The 17,424-nt window shown below is 41.4% G+C and overlaps 1 protein-coding gene across 1 annotated transcript in view; it reads left to right on the top strand.

The window, feature by feature from the left end:
- The window catches only part of CEP97 (centrosomal protein 97), a 30,479-nt gene extending 18,101 nt beyond the window's left edge, over positions 1 to 12,378 (top strand). The window contains exons 8-11 of the mRNA XM_083174245.1: positions 3,158 to 3,282; positions 3,972 to 4,623; positions 9,825 to 9,900; positions 10,707 to 12,378. Coding sequence (XP_083030371.1) covers positions 3,158 to 3,282; positions 3,972 to 4,623; positions 9,825 to 9,900; positions 10,707 to 11,399 — 1,546 coding nt within the window. The 3' untranslated portion in view covers positions 11,400 to 12,378. The remainder of the gene's footprint in view (positions 1 to 3,157; positions 3,283 to 3,971; positions 4,624 to 9,824; positions 9,901 to 10,706) is intronic.
- The last annotated feature ends 5,046 nt before the right edge of the window (positions 12,379 to 17,424 follow it).

Here is a 17,424-nt window from a genome sequence, read left to right as displayed (position 1 = left end):
CTGCTGCACTTGAGCAGTGTGCACTATTACCCAATTTATCATCTATGATGACCCCCAAGTCCTTCCCTACAGCATAATTTCCTATAATAACTCCATTTTTAGCCTATAAGTAGCTTGTTCATTTTTGTTCCCATAATGAAATACTTTACATTTATCAACGTTAAAATGCATTTTCCACCTTTCCACCCATCTTTCCAGTTTAATTAATACCCCTTTTACACCGCCGAAAAATCCGGGTCAGCGGCGGGTCAGACCCCGATCATCGGCGGTGTAAATGGGCTATATCCGTGTCCATTTACACGGGTCCTATCCGGGTTCTACCCAGGTCAGGACCTGGGTAGAACCCGGATAGGACCCGTGTAAATGGTCCCGCTGCGGGTCCGCAGCGTGCAGCGCTGGGGAAGCTGTCCCCGTGTGCTGGGAGGAGGGGGGTCCCTGCGGCTGCTGAGGGGAGTGGGGGTACCTGTCAGCATGAGGTCAGAGCTGGAGGGGATGATGTGCGCCACCGCTGCTGCTGTACCTAGCCCCCGCAGCCGCAAAGTTCTAGTACTAGTTCCCATGCGCCGGAGGGACCCCCGCCACTGACTGTCCATTCGCCGCAGGAACTTCGCGGCTGCGGGGGGAGGTACAGCAGCGGCGGTGCACATCATCCCCTCCGGCTCCGACCTCAGGCTGACAGGTACCCCCCCTCTCCTCAGCGGCCGCCCTCCTCCCAGCACCCGGGGACAGCTTCCCCTCTTTACCCTCTCAGAATTTTAGTAGTAGTGGTAGTGCCACCTGGCAACAAGCAATATCACCCCCCTTGCCAAAGGCAGGGCTGACCCAGGTCGAAGTGCTGTGTACATGGGGTATAAAGCAGGGTCAGACACTGGAAACTCCAGCGTTCAAACACCAGGGTCCGACCAGGGTTTTTGGTGTAAAAGGGGTATAAGTCACTTTGTACTGCTGTGTTCACATCCTCTCCTGAGTTAATTTCCTTACTCCATTACGTGTCGTCAGCAAATATTGCCTTAGATACATGTTGTAGGATTGCGATTCTAATGCGTCTCAGATGCATGGTGTGGGATTGCGTTTCTCCGATGCATTGTGTAGGACTGCGATTGTCATGAGTCTCAGATGCATTGTGTAGGACTGTGATTGTCATGCGTCTCAGATGCATGGTGTAGGTGTGCGATTGTCATAACGCATGCGGTGCAATTGTGTGTTTTATGTGTGTCTGATATTAGATAGCATCTCTTACAATCCTAGACCTATTACACCTTGCCTTACTTGGAATATTTATTACTTTATTTTCTTTATTCTAAAAATGTCAGCATATTACTCACTGCTGTATATTGAGGTGATCTTGATAGAAATAATAAAATTGGCGACCTAAAAAAGATGGTAATGATGGCCCTGCCTATATGAGCTTACAATCTAGGTGGCCGTACACACGCACATTTATCTGCAGATCGTTCTGATTGGAACAAAAACATGGTTATGGATGAGAGCACATGACAGTTGACCATTTGCTTGGAAATGCTGTAAAACTGACAAACTGTCACTCATCCATAACCATGTTTTTGTTCCAACTAGCCAGACCTGAAGATAAATCTAAAGGAGCCCATACGCGCTCCGTTCTGTACTTTGAGAAGCGCGCTCCCGCGCATCTCATAGTGTAGTACAAAAAGTATGTGCTGCACATTCTTTTTCTACTAGCTTTTCATCGCATTGCATGCGCACAAGGCATGCGATGCGATGTGTACTATTTAAGTACCGAACGGATCCGATGAACAGGGCATGTATGGGCTGCTTTACTAGTGTATGAGCACCAGAGGTGTGGGAAACGCTTTTTTTTATCAGTTGGTGAAATAATAGTGATGTTTAACTGTTGGTGGCATTGTTTCCATGGATATAGTTACCGTGCCAACACTTAACTCTCCATGCTGTTGGTGGACACAGGCACTGTGCCAGTTCCCGACTTACTTCAGGCAGCAGACCGCTTCAGGAAGAGCATAATTTTCCCTTCATTTAGTACAGTGCCAAACGGTGACATGCAGTTGGCAGTAATAGGGGCAGCACTAGCTCCTGGCTCTGGGAAGCTAGCCATGACTGTACTAAGGGCATGATTCTGGTTAACTCACAAAAGCAAATTCTCTTTCTAATGGACAAAACCATGTGCACTGAATGGGGGGGCTGCTGTAACATTGCAGATAGTTACATTTGGGTGGGGTTTGACCTTCAAACTAATATCTATATTGCAGTGTAAAAATAAAGCAGCCAGTACTTACTCTGCACAGAATCAAAATAACTCACCCAAATGTAACACTCTATCTGCACATGTTACATCTGCCCCCCCCCCCTCCCCCTGTAGTGCACATAGTTTTGTCCATTAGAGAGATCATTTGCTTTTGTGAATGAACCAGAATCATGCCCTAAAGGTGCCCATACACTAGTAAGATATATATTCAGATCTGGCTGGCTGGAACAAAAACATGGTTATGGATGAGTGACAGTTTGTCAGTTTTCCAGCATTTCCAAGCAAATGGTCAACTGTCATTTGCTCTTATCCATAACCATGTTTTTGTTCCAACCAGACAGATCTGCAGATAAATCTGCGTGTGTATGGCCACCTTTCGTCACCATAAAGCTGTAGTCCATCTAGTTTCATCTTTCAGAAAAAATTAAATTTGTGATTTCGATGTATTTCTTTTTCGGTACTTGTGTAGTTTCACGGCGCCACTTTTTCGCATGCGATTTGACATCCGATATCGCATGCGATTTACTATCCATTTCATTACCCCACTATCCAAGTGGGCATAGAGTTGATTTTATATAGCGTGGCGAGCGCAGCGAGCCACCGAGCCCGAAGCGTGGCGAGCGGACACGGATGTTGTTTCATGCAATTCCATCAAATACATTCCGTGTCCCCTTGCGGGGCTCGCTGCGCTCGCCACGCTTCGGGCTCGGTGGCTCGCTGCGCTATATAAAATCAACTCTATGCCCACTTGGATAGTGGGGTAATGAAATGGATAGTAAATCGCATGCGATATCGGATGTCAAATCGCATGCGATCTAGTGGCGCCGTGAAACTACACGAGTACCTCTTTTTCTTACATGTTGTGACCACTAACTTCCATTACGTGAAATAATTTCATAATTTACATTTTTTTATTAGATTGCATCAAAGACAGTTAATGCACCAGATTCGTAATGATAGTCATCTCTCTTCCACACCAAATAAGAGATCGTTTTCCTCAAATGAGCGTCCGAGCCCAAGTCTCCAGCGTACCAATAATAGTGGTGAGTTTGCACATTGCGGCTTCCTTTTTAGAGAAAATATATTCAAGTAACTTCTAATAATCTGGAAAAACTGGGGATATGAAACATACACATATACAATATATCATCAACTTTTAAGGTCCCGCTACACGCTGCAATGCGATCCGCGGGCAGTACAAAACGTATGCGCAGCACATACTTTTGTACTGTGCGATGCCTTCGGGAGCGCGCATCGTATAGCGTCAAATTGCATGCTGCTATCACAGCGTGTATGGGGACATTCACAGGCATGCGAGCTTAGACTGTTTATGGTTGTAAATAAGTCTGTGCATATCATTTTAGTTTTTGCCTACTGAACATCTGATGGCAGGTAGTTGCAGAGAAAGCCCATAACACCCTTAAGCAGCATATAATTACCCCAAGGTATTACACACAAACCAATCCTCCTATTACCCAATAAGTCCAGTCCCATCTCCATACCAGCAAGTGACTTTATTACCTATTCTCTGTTGTTCATTAGCTGTGAACATTCATGAAGTAATTTTACATACCACATATTTATAGCTAATTCATAGAAGTTGTGGAGAGGTGGCGGAGGGGGTCTATTAGACAGCAATTAGAACTTCATGATGTCAAACATAATGGTGAAACTATATTCCACGATCGGTACCTGCACTTACATTTGCTTATATAATTTTATTTTTCCATAGAATGTGTGGTAAAAGTGGACACCTGGCTTGGTACACATGATTCCAAAGACCATTTTTACACTTCAAGAAACATTTCCTCAAGTCCTGCACAATCTGGGACTTCACATTATAACAACCTCTACCTAGAAGACATTCAGACTGATGAGGACAAACTGAATTGTAGTCTCCTTTCATCAGAGTCCACATTCATGCCTGTAGCTCCAGGTTTATCTCCAGTGTCTCCCACCATAGAACGGAGAGTACCGGGCATGTCTGATGAGTTGGATGCCAATGAAACTGCGACAGAATTTAACAAAGGCAGCAGTGGTAAGTCCTCTATGCAAAGGGCACACGAGGAAATGAAAGAATCTGACTTTACCATATCAAATGAGAACATTATATCAAGTGTCAAGAACTGGCAAACCTTCTCTGATGCCGCTACAGAGAACATCCAAGCATCAAGTACTCCCTCTTGCAGTATTACTGTGTTGTCTCCTGAGGGGAAAGACACTGACCGTCTTAACATTATGAACAAAGCCGCTACAAAGATGCAGTCTTGCTGGAGAGGCTTCTATGCGAGGAAACATAATCCCCAAGTGAAGGATGTACGCTGTGAGATCAGACTCGGCAGAATGCAGGAGCACATTGTTTTCCTGAGTGAAGAGGTCTCCAGGTATGTGATTGATGAAGTTATTTACATCTTTACAGGATTTGATTAAAATTGAAGTAGAGTTCTCTCACAAAACCCTAGTAATGTTTACCACTAGCCAGCCATTCATTTCAATTTAACAATAATGTAATATTCTTTAGTAAATCATTGCAGGCAATTAATGTGTGCTGCTGAATTTACCGTGTTTCTGTCTTTTAATGCTGGGTACACCCTGTGAGTTATATATTCAGTACAGCCGATGACAGATATATCTGCACGTCTGGCTTTGTGCTGGCGGTTCACCAATCACCTATAAACGGGCTGTTGGGGGCTAACATCACAGCCGGGTGAGAAAATTAAAATGCCTGGCAGCTGGATATCAGGGCCCAGATATCGAGTGGACAACCGGTAAGTATATAGGTCTACCTGGATCAGCGGCTCTGTCAGTGTGCCGGCAGGTGCACCAACGTCTCGGTCCTGTATGTAACAAACTTTGGCATCCCAATCCTCTCCATTTCATTCAACACTTTCTCTTTTTAATATCGCTAAATATATATATATAATTTTTATTAGTATATACGTTTTCTTTGTGTATTTATAGAAGATTGTGTTATAAACACCAAATTATGATTCTTCCCAAGAACAGACTCTCACCACTGCAATCCATTCTAAATGCTGCTGCTAGGCTGATCTTCCTTGCAAGACGCTCATCGTCCGCTGATCCACTCTGCCAGTCCCTCCATTGGTTGCCTGTATAGTACCGTATTCAATATAAAACACTTCTACTCCCATATAAAGCTATTAACCATACTGCACCAGCATATATCTCTTTACTTATCACAAAGTATCTCCCATCTTGACCACTCCGCTCTGCACAAGATCTGCGTCTCTCTTATGCACGGATCACTAGCTCCCATTTACTATTACAGGACGTTCATCAGGCTACTCCCATCCTATGGAATGCCCCTCCACGCACAATAAGACTCTCCGCTAGCCTCCAAACTTTCAAGCGTTCCCTGAAAACCCACCTCTTCAGGCAAGCCTATCATATTTAAGTACCACACTCATAACCCTCTGAGGCACTTATGTATTATTTAGCTTCCCTTCTGGACTTGTAACTTGGTGGGATTGCTATGCTATTACTGGTGCCTGTCCTTGTGTTTCCCTCCTATATCCCTATAGATTGTAAGCTTGCAGCAGGGCCCTCCTACCTCCAAGTCTGTCTGTTGTTACCCAGTTTGTTTTATCACTGTCTACTATTGTAAAGTGCAATGAAATCTGCTGCGCTATATAAGAAACTGTAAATAAATAAATGTTCTAGTATACAAAACACAGGAGGGATGTAGAGGAATGAAAAGATTCAGGGGTGGGGGAGTTTGGTTAGAGTTAGACCATGACCAACACCATGTATCTGAAAAAAAGATAGAAGTAATTAAGTAGATCAACTGAAGGGTGAGATGTATAAAGCAGTAGAGGTGCTGGCTTCAAGGTAGCATGTATCATGCTAAGCCTGCATAGTTCACATTAGGGGATATGTGCACCCATTTGGAGCAGCAGTATATAGTTCAAGCCTGTGTGAAAGGGGAAAGAGACCAAATGACTGGTCACAAATACCAGTGTTTTATAGATATGTTCATTTGACCTGGGACTATGAAAGTTTTACTCGCAGTGAAAAAATATGATGTACACAAGCTTTACATTTATTACACTACATATATTTGGCCATTAGAGGGCACTCAAGTCCTTTTGTCATGATACTGTATATTCCTTTTTATTTTTTGTTTAAGAAAGGAGCTTACAGGCATGGGTCATGACAAGGGAAGCTGAAAATATCATCACATTATCCTATTATCCATAGTATATTAGAAGGATCCTCCATGAAGTTTTTTTTTGCTTTTATTTTTTCATCCCATTATTGCTGTTTGGATATTTTGAGCGTAAATTTATAGACGAATCTCCATACAAAATAGGGAAGAACCTCTGAGAGGAGCACATTATACCTTCCGTGAGCTGTACTTTCACCACATTTTTGTTTTTTACATTATTTCTTCTACTTTGCATGTATCTGTTTTCCCAGCTCTATTATTATTTATTGCTATATGGTGTTAGGGACAGATTTATTAAGCTTGGAGAAGAGATAAACTGGAGATAAAGCGGAGAAAAGGTAAAAGGAGATAAAGCACAGCCAATCAGCTGTGTTTGAAAAAGACAGTTGGGAGATGATTGGCTGGTGCTTTATCTCCTTTTACCTTTTCTCCGCTTTATCTCCAGTTTATCTCTTCTCCAAGCTTAATCTGCCCCTAAATCTAGTATACAGTATGCTTTGCTGAAAGAGTAGATTTTGGATATTTTGGTGGTAGAGTCTGTGTAGGTAGATAGTGCTATATATAAAATATATATATGAAAACACACATATGCTTGCTTGTATACTAGTCAGCACTTAGGGGTAGATTTATTAAGCTCGGTGAATTGATAAACTGTCTGGTTTTTATCACCGTCCAATCAGCTCCTACCTGTGAAGTTACTGGCTTGGCTTGAAAAATTACAGGTAACAGCTGATTGGCCAGTGATAAAAACCAGACCGTTTATCACTTCACCGAGCTTAGTAAATCTACCCCACAGTTTGCGAGCATGCCCTAACTGTACCCCATTTCCCGTCATCAGTCATTGCTACAGATACATTCGCAATACACTTGATTCGTGTTACCAGAGCACGCACAGTACAGATTCACACAAGATATGCAAACAGGAGCATGATCAAGTGTTCATCGGCCCCTCTGTGTGTAAACCTGGTATTTAATAGTATTGGTTCATATGTCAGCAAACTGGTTTTAAAAATTTGTGAAGACTGTAAGCGTGGGACTGATCTTGGAGCCACAGGGTAGTACCTGGGGCACATGTACAGGTTTGTTCAAATATTACTGGCTACAGGTATTCTCCTTACCAAATTAAGTGGCTTGTAAGTTTTATTTTTAGCATGTTAAATATAGAACTGTAAAGAATGCATTTGTCACCTATGTTTCATTCTGTTTTCTTTAAAACCACATTCTACAGCAACTAGATAAGTGATAACTAAATATAGCTTCATAATAAATCAACTTCTTTAACAGGCTTTATATTTTTATGTTGGATTGATTAATGAGGTATTTAATGTTTTTTATTGTTTTTCCACGCTGTCTACTGCTATCTATTTACTAAATATAATGTTTTTTTCTCTCGCCACCACCCATCGCCCTTGCACCACCAACCTCTCCCATTCCCTTTCTCTACATCATCACTCACTCCCTCTGTCAGCCACCATCTGTCTCACTCGCATGCGTACCACCACCGTTCTCTCTCTCTTTCTCACCACTACTACCCCTCTATTCATCCACCACCCATCTCCATCTCCATCTCTCTCTCTCTCTCTCTCTCTCTCTCTCTCTCTCTCTCTCTCTCTCTCTCTCTCTCTCTCTCTCTCTCTCTCTCTCTCTCTCTCTCTCTCTCTCTCTCTCTCTCTCTCATATATGTGAATTATTAATTAATTTATAATGGACTGAAAGACCAAACGTTGTATATGTTTCATGGAGAAATATGGATCTTTATTAACAAATTGACACAAAAGTTTCTAGCTGTAATGTAAAAGGTCCAGAGAGAATTTACTGGTTTGGCCAGTAATTCAAAACAGGTTAAAAGCAGGGTGCTACCCATTTCATAGCCAATCCATTTGTAGTGTGAATGGCTCTGAAAGGTATTTACAAATCATGAGCAGGTCACAGTGATAGGCTATCTCCCTTGTGATCTCACCAGGTACAGACAGGAAGTAAACAAAGGAGTTCAGTCTCAGTGCATATTGTGCGGAAAGAGGAGACTTTTTACACCAGTGCATACGGAATGCGATTGTTTGGTCGACAGTCATTAGGTTGACACCGTTGGGTACAGAAAGGTTGACAGGGGTCTAGGGCGACATGGGTCTATGTCAACACATGAGTTAGGTCGAAATGGGTTTGGTCGACAGTCAAAGGGTTGTTTTTTGCCCCAAATGTCGACACAGTTGACATGGACAGAATTGTAAGTGTACCGCATCGCTCGCTGTGCTCACAATGCTTCGGGCACGGTGCCTTGCAGAGGCTCTGCACATTATTTTATTCTCCCACCATGCCCTAGTGGATGGTAGGGAATAAATTACTGCCTGTCAGCACAAGTCGGCTCAGAAAACAGTCAAAAACCCATGTCGACCTTTTGACTGTCAACTTAACGCATGTGTCGACCTAAACCCATGTCAACCTAGTCCCTTGTCGAACTTGACCCCTGTTGACCTAGACCCCTGTCGACCTTCCTGTATGTTGACCCAGCGGTGTCGACCATCTTATGGTCGACCGTATCCCATGCATACTGTGCTGAGAGGAGACTTTCTTTTAACCTTATTTATTTTTACTTATTTATTTTACCGTACTTTTTTACCCACCCCCTCCTTTTTATGCTGTAAAAAGTCATATGTGAGCCTGTGTCCCAGAAATGTCCATTTAAAATGACATCCACTCTTTTCTATGGGTGAAATGGGTTGAATGTGAATGGTACAAAACGGTATTGAAATGGTAATATTCAAGTTACAATATGCAATGTGAAAGGGGTTTAACTGGCTTTAGACCCATTTTAAGAAACGTTTACAAAAACGGGTTGAAAGCAGGTTTGCAATGTGAAAGCAGCATTAGGGGAGTATTCAATCCGGGATTCCATCTGTTGGAACGGCCTGACAGTCCAAATGCCATCCGGTTTTCGTTGCATCCGACAGTAACTTGACAGTCGGAATTCAGTGTGGAGCTTGTAGTTAGCATTTATCAATTACATTTTACAAAACAATAGGTTAAAGGTGATTGGTTGCTGTGGGCATCTCAACTTGTCCACATACAGTATCAAGTCTTTACATCTCCTTATTATGTATTGTTCGACGCTGCGCAACCTTTGTGGCACCATATAAATAAACAACAATAATAACGCATTAGGCATAAAACCAAATGATCTCAGATGTGACATGTTCTCTTTAAAATGTAACTGGTACAAGAAGGGTTTAAAATTACCAAATAAATGAACCCCTTTCATAACTTGTGTTCTTGTATCTTTGTATATATGTGCATATTTTGTTAGGTGATGGTTGTTTGATACCAATTACCAATGAGCCCTATAACCATTTTCTATCTTAGTAATGTATTGCCTGTAATATGAGACTGTTACCATTACTCTAGACTGAAGAGAGAGCGAGACGAGGAGCGGACACAACGGCTTGTACAAGAGGAAGCTCTGAAGTATCTATGGGAGCAGGTAAGGTTATACACCATATGATGTGATGAAAGTTATGATAAACATGTTATGGGGAAAATAAGGTAATTAAATTGTATTTATATTATATATGGACAATTTAATTCCCCCCCCCCCCCCCCTCCTCCCTCTTCAACCCAAGATGTATTTAATCCCTCTGGTGCCCCATACTACAGGATATGAAGTCTAGTGGATTGTGTGGCTGGACTGAGGCTGCATGGAGCGATATTAAGGTCATGCTGTGTGTGATTAGGAGGACACAGTTGGAGGTTAGGAGGAGGTGATACTACAACCTCCTCTACTTCTAGTACAAACTAAATGTGTGTCTAGTTTGATATAGGCTAATGAAAGAAAATGCATGAGATTTGCTGCTATAGAGTATCCAAGAAATAAAAGACCTATAAAGATGGTTCCTTCATTCGGCAACCACTGAACCTTTACTGTCCTTAACAAATGCCCCTAGCCACTTGACAAACAGTTACTTTTGTGTGCAACTAATGCAGGAGTTGGCACTCGTACAGGGAAATTGTGATCGCACAGTTGTGCTGTTGTCCCATGAAGGAAGACCCTTGTTCCAATAAATTCAGCAATTTGCATATGGGGCCTAATTCAGACTTGATCACAGGGCAAATGTGTTCTCAATGTACAAAACCATGCTGCACTGCAGGTGTGGCAGATGTAACATGTGCAGAGAGACTTCAATCTACTGTTACATGCCCTGTACCCTTTTGAATTATGTTTGTTATATTGTGGGTTTATAACAAGTTTTAAAATGTGTGGTTTTTTTTGTTTTTTTTTTATGTTTTCAGGTTCGATCCATTCAAGAGTGGCAGAATAATATAAATGTTCAGGTTGGAACCATTTCAAAGTCCGATGTACTTACCTCAAGCAGATCTTTTCCTTATATGCCTTTCTGCTTGCCCAAGGCACTAGAAGAACATCCAGCTTCCAATGTGTCTATTCCAGAAAACCTGAATAAAAAAACCTCCCCCAACATCCCAGACTCTGGTTTCAATTCCATTAATATAGACCAGAGCTCTCATCAGGAGACCAGTAGTTCTGAAAATAGTTCTACTGTGGTAAGTGCAACATCGGTGCAATCCTTGGAAACTGTAAGAAGCTACAATCTACAATTATCAGATTCCCTACTGGACCAAGAGAGCTCAGCCAATGACCAAACTAAAAACAGTATCGATCACTCAAGCAGTGAACAAGACAGCAGTCTCCTGCAGCAGTATTTGGAGAATGTTGAACAACTTGAGCAAGCAGATGATAACACTAGTCAAAGTGATATCACTGAGGAAAGTAGACCTGAAGCCACCAACAGTTTGGTCAACTCTGACCTCCTCACTAGCAGCACTTCCCATATCCCTTGTGGTGATTGTATACAAAACACCATTGACCTAAATGACAACACCTTTCAATCCTCTGATGAACCGCAAATCTTACAAAAATCATCTGACACCTGTATGGATATTCCACAAGGGGACTTGGTGGTGTAGTGAGATGGATACTTTATTGTTACATTCTCGAATCATCATATGTTCTATGACATAACCCATGAATTGCCTTTACTTGTGGTTGGTTAGAAATTAATGCTACTATTATGCACTTTGCCACAGTGACACTGTAAATGTTCCTTTCTGTGAAATGGGCAGCTGATGTAGACATCATTATGTATAATAGTAGTGAGGAAAAATTCCCGTACATACAGACATTTTGTACAAATTACGCCAGTGCACAGACCAGGTCATACAAAAGGCAATTTAGATGGCATGTTTGGTTACGTAGTCTAGGAGTACAAAATACAGAACATTACTTTAATAATGTGGCACATTAATAAGCACCCAGTCCTCTTTGTGTTTTGGCCCAATCACCACACAGAGTATCATCCGCTCTGTACCTGAAGTAATTTGATGCAGTAATGAGCTCAGCAACATGAGATGATGCTGCTGACATCATGGATTACAGCAAGCCCAGGCATCCAATATTGTTATGTTATATGTATATTTATTTTATTCCAAAAATCCTTGAGTTCAGGGTGGAAGAGGTGTCATTGCCAGTGGTTCCGCTCTGCTGCAGAGGCTCTTTGACTCTAATTATATTGACCCCTACATTTTTTTATTTTTTTCTCAAGGAATCTGTGTAGATCCATCTTGTCAGTTTTTTAACTTTCTAACAAATAGATAATAGATTAGTGATAAATAGTCTGTCGAGAGGGGATTAGGGGGAGAGGAGTTTGTAATCCGCACACAATTAGTTTGTAATCGTGCTTATTTGGGGGATTCTGGGAGGCCGCCTGTTTTTCAATTTGTCATGTGGCGGGGGTGCTATCCGGGCAAGTTGGGTACAATTATATAGAAGAAAAAGATTTGCACTATGGATGTACTCCTAGAAAAATGTGAGTTTTTTTTTTTTTTTTTGTTTATTAAAAACTTATAACTTTATTAATTCTTCGATTTAAAAGATAAGGGAGAGGTTATTTCTGTGTTAGTTTAGCTTATAAATTCACAGATAGTGTCCCTCCTTATTTTAGTGAAATGCTTAAGGGGTTAAAATTGTTAGACACACATTAACAAACAGACCTATAACGTGAAGTGCTTTTAATGCACTTATAAAGAATGAAAGAGTGTGTATATAGATGTAAAATAGGCCTAACCTAAATTAGTAACCTAATTAAAATCTTTATGGTATTTACAGTTATATCATAAAATCAGCACTAAAGGATATAATATCTATATATAAGTGCCATTCAAACACCTGAAATAACCCTGACTGTAAGCGATCTCCAAAATAAGGAGAGACCTTGCATGGTACCTGACCACCTATAAGAACCTAACACACGGTGTATGTAAATGGTTACAAAATAAAAAGTAACAATAGTCTCTATAAAAGTGTATCAAATCCTAATAATAATACAACAGATTTTCTGGCCAAATTGCCAATAATTCGAAACAGTGTAGTATTCAATAAACACACTGAGATTATAGAGGAAGCACAGTGCTACACCATACATTGAAGCGAAAGTAACAAAGACTTTGAACTAAAGGCCTATTTTAAATCTATATACACTCTTTCATTCTTTATAAGTGCATTAAAAGCATTTCACATTTATATATCTGTTTGTTAATGTGTGTCTAACAATTTTAACCCCTTAAGCATTTCACTAAAATAAGGAAGGGACACTAACTGTGCATTTATAAGCTAAACGAACACAGAAAGAACCTCCCCCTTATCTTTTAATCAAAGAATCAATTAAGTTATACATATATATATGTTTTTAATAAACAAAAAACTCACCTTTTTCTAGGAGTACATCCATAATGCAAATCTTTCTCTTTTTCTTCTATATATGATAAATAGTCTGGCAATATTAAAATTGCTAGATGGCCTACCTATTTTGTCATTTTGGCTAAAAGAAACAGGCCATTGTAGGCCAAGGTATATTAAAGCTACTGAAAAAAAAATACCTAAATGATCAAATACAGTCCCTACAATTTATCGGTGTGGTTTTTGAAAGTTATTATTTTATTGCGTGTTTTAATGGATCAGTGATGAGATGTTATTGACCAAAGTCAGAGCAAGGAGAATGCAATGGGCACCTGTGGCCTGTAGGGTAGCACTTTACTTTTGTATGCAAGCATTTTGTATAAGGAGGTTTTATGTCCATCCTATAATTGCAGATAAATGAACATGCTTTCAACAAATGTAAATGTTCACATAAGTAGTTTGTATCTGCTGTGTTCCTCATACCTGATAACTGTTCTCCAGCAAGACTGACCATGAATGTGTGACCCAGATAATAGTGGAAGGATGAGAAGCTGAACGAGTTAAGTTGTTGAGGTACCAGCATTGGCTAATGAAGTTGGGCTTCTCCGCATCCTCAAGCTACAAAGCAATATAAAATGTAAAGTATGTTTAAGAAATATTGATAAACAGATCTGCGTAGAGATTGCTTAGGGGTACATTTACTAAAATGGGAGTTCTATTGAAGATGGGATGTTGCCCAGAGCAACCAATCAGATTCTACTTCTTATTTATTTACCACCTTCTAGAAAATAATAGATTTAATTTGATTGGTTGCAGTGGGCAACATTCCATCCATCTTCAATAGAACTCAAATCTTAGTAAATTTACCCCTTACTGTTTATTTCTATTAATTAGTACTGCAGCTTGACCTAGCACTTTCTCAGATCAGTTATTATTGATATAGTCCATAGACCTCAATCGATCCTATAGAATGTACTAGATAAATTATAACAGGAATCTTTGGAAGTTTGGATAAATCTCTTTATCCCTTGCATCCCCTCCTATCTCAAACAGATCCTGATGCTGTGCTAGTGATCTGAATTTTTTTTTTTTTTTACATTGACATTTCTAAATTAGTGTTCAGTAATAACTGGATCATAGCATTTTTAAACAAAGTTAGAAAATAAAATGAATTGATTCATGGTGGGATGAGCATCAGCAATACCAAATAAACCTGGTCGGGGTGATCAAACTAATGGCAAGCACATTCCATCCAAAATTTCAGAACAAAAGTCCCTTTTATAGGAGGTGTCCGCAAAGAACTTGTATATATGTTCACTGTAATCGACCATAAATCAAAATAGATTTAATTAGTGCTTGAGAGTACTGTAGATGGTTCCAAGTATATAATGAATGAGAGCTTTTGCCAACATACATCTTTTCGAGGACAATATTAATGTCTGTATATTGTGTATGGGCCACTCATGTGAGACTCACATTTGCAAGTAATTTTATTTAACTTATTCACCTGTATTGGGAATTCTGGGGCAGATTTATTAACCTCGGTGAAGTGATAGTGTCTGGTTTTTATCATCGGACAATCAGCTCATACCTGTGAAGTTACAGGCTTGGTTCGAAAAATGACAGGTAGAAGCTGATTGGCCGATGATAAAAACCAGACACCTTATCACTTCACCTAACTTAATACATCTACCCCTCATTATAGGTTTCTTCAATAATCAGATTTAGAAGATTTTTGTGAGCACCTTGCTGGCATAATAGATTCTTAGCAGCCTGATTTATGCAATTACATACTTGTACAGTTAGGTTTACAAGGTTGGAAAACCTATACATAGTATTCATTGTTATAGGTAAATATAAATAGTGTGCTGGTTGCTAAACATATTTATTAGGTGGGATTGAGAATAAATATTACTATTTATGCAGTTATGAAACATAACGAATAAGAAATTGCACAAAACAATTCAGGTGTGGATTGAATGCATGTATTATTTAAAACCTTATTTTATCATAAATGTGTATTTTTTTAGAGTGCAAATGGTTGTCATTTTAAACAATAAATAAATCTTTTAATAAATGATTAAAAACCATTTACTCGTGATGAGCGTTTTTTTTTTTTAAATACTGCTGACGAGAAGTTATGCTTTGACATTAATACCATATCAGATATCTAATTAAGGTTCTGCCAATCCAAATGTGTACAAACAGAAAAGCAGCCCTGTCCATCAACACATATCTGAGCCTAAAGCCCCTTACATACTGGGTGACTTTCTTGTGAAAGCTGCTCAGTTTTCTCATCTGAGCGGCTTTCAGCATGAAAGCTGCCCAGTGTGTACAGGGCAGCGATGAGCTCCCACATAATTATTACTGACCGCCGCTCATCTGCTTGTATTGTGGACGGCTTTCCATAGCACTGCGCTATGGAATGCCGTCCACTTCCCACTGACAGCGCCGGGCAGGGGGAAAGCCGCTCAGTGCGTACACACTGAGCGGATTTCCCCGCAGCGATAACAACGATCATTGCTTTCCATACACGCTGGGCAAAATCGCCCAGTGTGTATGGACAGTGGCGTAACTACCGAATTTCTCCATAAGAAACTTCTTTATGGTTGCCAGGAAACGATGCTAATACTATATAGCAATGACTGAAAAATGTTTTGGAAGCACTGATTTTTTTATTTATTTTTGCTAAAAAAAAATAATTGTGGCCCTTTTTGGGCTTAAATGCAATGAGAAGCACAAGCTTTTACAACTGAATGTCAAAACGGTACTTGTTTCCTAGCACGGCCACATATCTTATGGATCGTGTACCTTTAGTTAAGGTACACGATCCATAAGATGGACCCGATTTCCTTTGAAATCAGGTCCATTTGGCCGGCTAGGACAAAATATCGGGGGCATCGCGTCGGTCGGGACCGTTAACAATGGTCCCGACGCGACCGACGCGATGCCCGCGATTTCCCCATAGGGTTCAATGTTAAAAAATATTTTAACATTGAAATCGTGTCGGGAAAGGTAAAATATCGGGGGCATCGCGTCGGTCGGGACCATTAACATAGGTCCCGACGCGATGCCCCCGATTTTTACATAGGCTTCAATTTAAAAAGATTTTTTAACATTGAAATCCTGAAAAAATGTGAAAAATGTGAAATGGGCCAATATGACCCATTTCACATTTTAGATGTCCCCGTCGTCACCCCACGATAGACACCAACCCGAAGCGTGGCGAGCGCAGCGAGCCCGCGAGGGGCGGCGGTGCGCATCCTCCGACCTTTTCATTCCCCTACTATCCACGTCGGCGAGGAGTTGAGAATAGAATAGTGTGGCGAGCGCAGCGAGCCACCGAGCCCGAAGCGTGGCGAGCGGACGCGGATACCTTCACAGGTATACGCGTCCCCTCGCGGGCTTCACAGGTGTCCGTGGCGACGCGGACACCTGTGAAGTCCGCGAAGGGACGCGTTTACCTGTGATGGTATCCGCGTCCCCTCACTGCGCTCGCCACGCTTCGGGCTCGGTGGCTCGCTGCGCTCGCCACACTATTCTATTCTCCACGCCGACGTGGATAGTAGGGGAATGAAAAGGTCGGAGGACGCGCACCGCCGCCCCTCGCGGGCTCGCTGCGCTCGCCACGCTTCGGGTTGGCGTCTATCGTGGGGTGGGGTGTACGCCGTGACATTTGGGGGGGTTGGGAATATTTTACATTGAATCCAATGTAAAATCGGGTCCCAGGGACCCGATTTACATTTAATAAAAAAAAAAAAATCGTGTCCAAAATCGATCTGTCGCGACGATCGCATCGCATGCGACCAAATCGCATGCGATGCGATCGACCCGATTTTTCCGACACGACCACCCCGATGTAAATCGGTGTGGCCGTGCTAGGAAACAAGTACCGTCAAAACTTATTTTCTACCGAAGTCCTGGGTCTGACCCGTGATTTGGAATGACAGGTCTATTGCAGACCATCGCAGAACGATATCGTTCCAGCCAGCCAACTTTTTGACTGCTTGGAATGATAATCTGTCTAGTGTATGGGAGCAAACGATAATCAGCCGTTTGCTTCCACACCCTGATAAATGGCCAAAACGGTTGTTCTGTGGTTACGGGCTGTCCTGCGGAAGGGTCGGAGGCAGGTTGTCCGTCTTCCACGTCAAACTCACTGACAGCGCCCTGAGGGCATTCGAGAGCTACCAGAACAGCCAGGATTCTCGGAACTGTTTGGTAAAATGCCAGGGCCGATTTTTGGTCCCAGTCCTG

This window comes from Crinia signifera, chromosome 2 (genome assembly GCF_055691185.1).
Source record: "Crinia signifera chromosome 2, ASM5569118v1, whole genome shotgun sequence".
In the NCBI taxonomy this organism is placed as follows: Eukaryota; Metazoa; Chordata; class Amphibia; order Anura; family Myobatrachidae; genus Crinia; species Crinia signifera.
The sequence above is the reverse complement of the archived record's forward strand: the minus strand, read 5'-3'. Positions and strand labels throughout refer to the sequence as shown.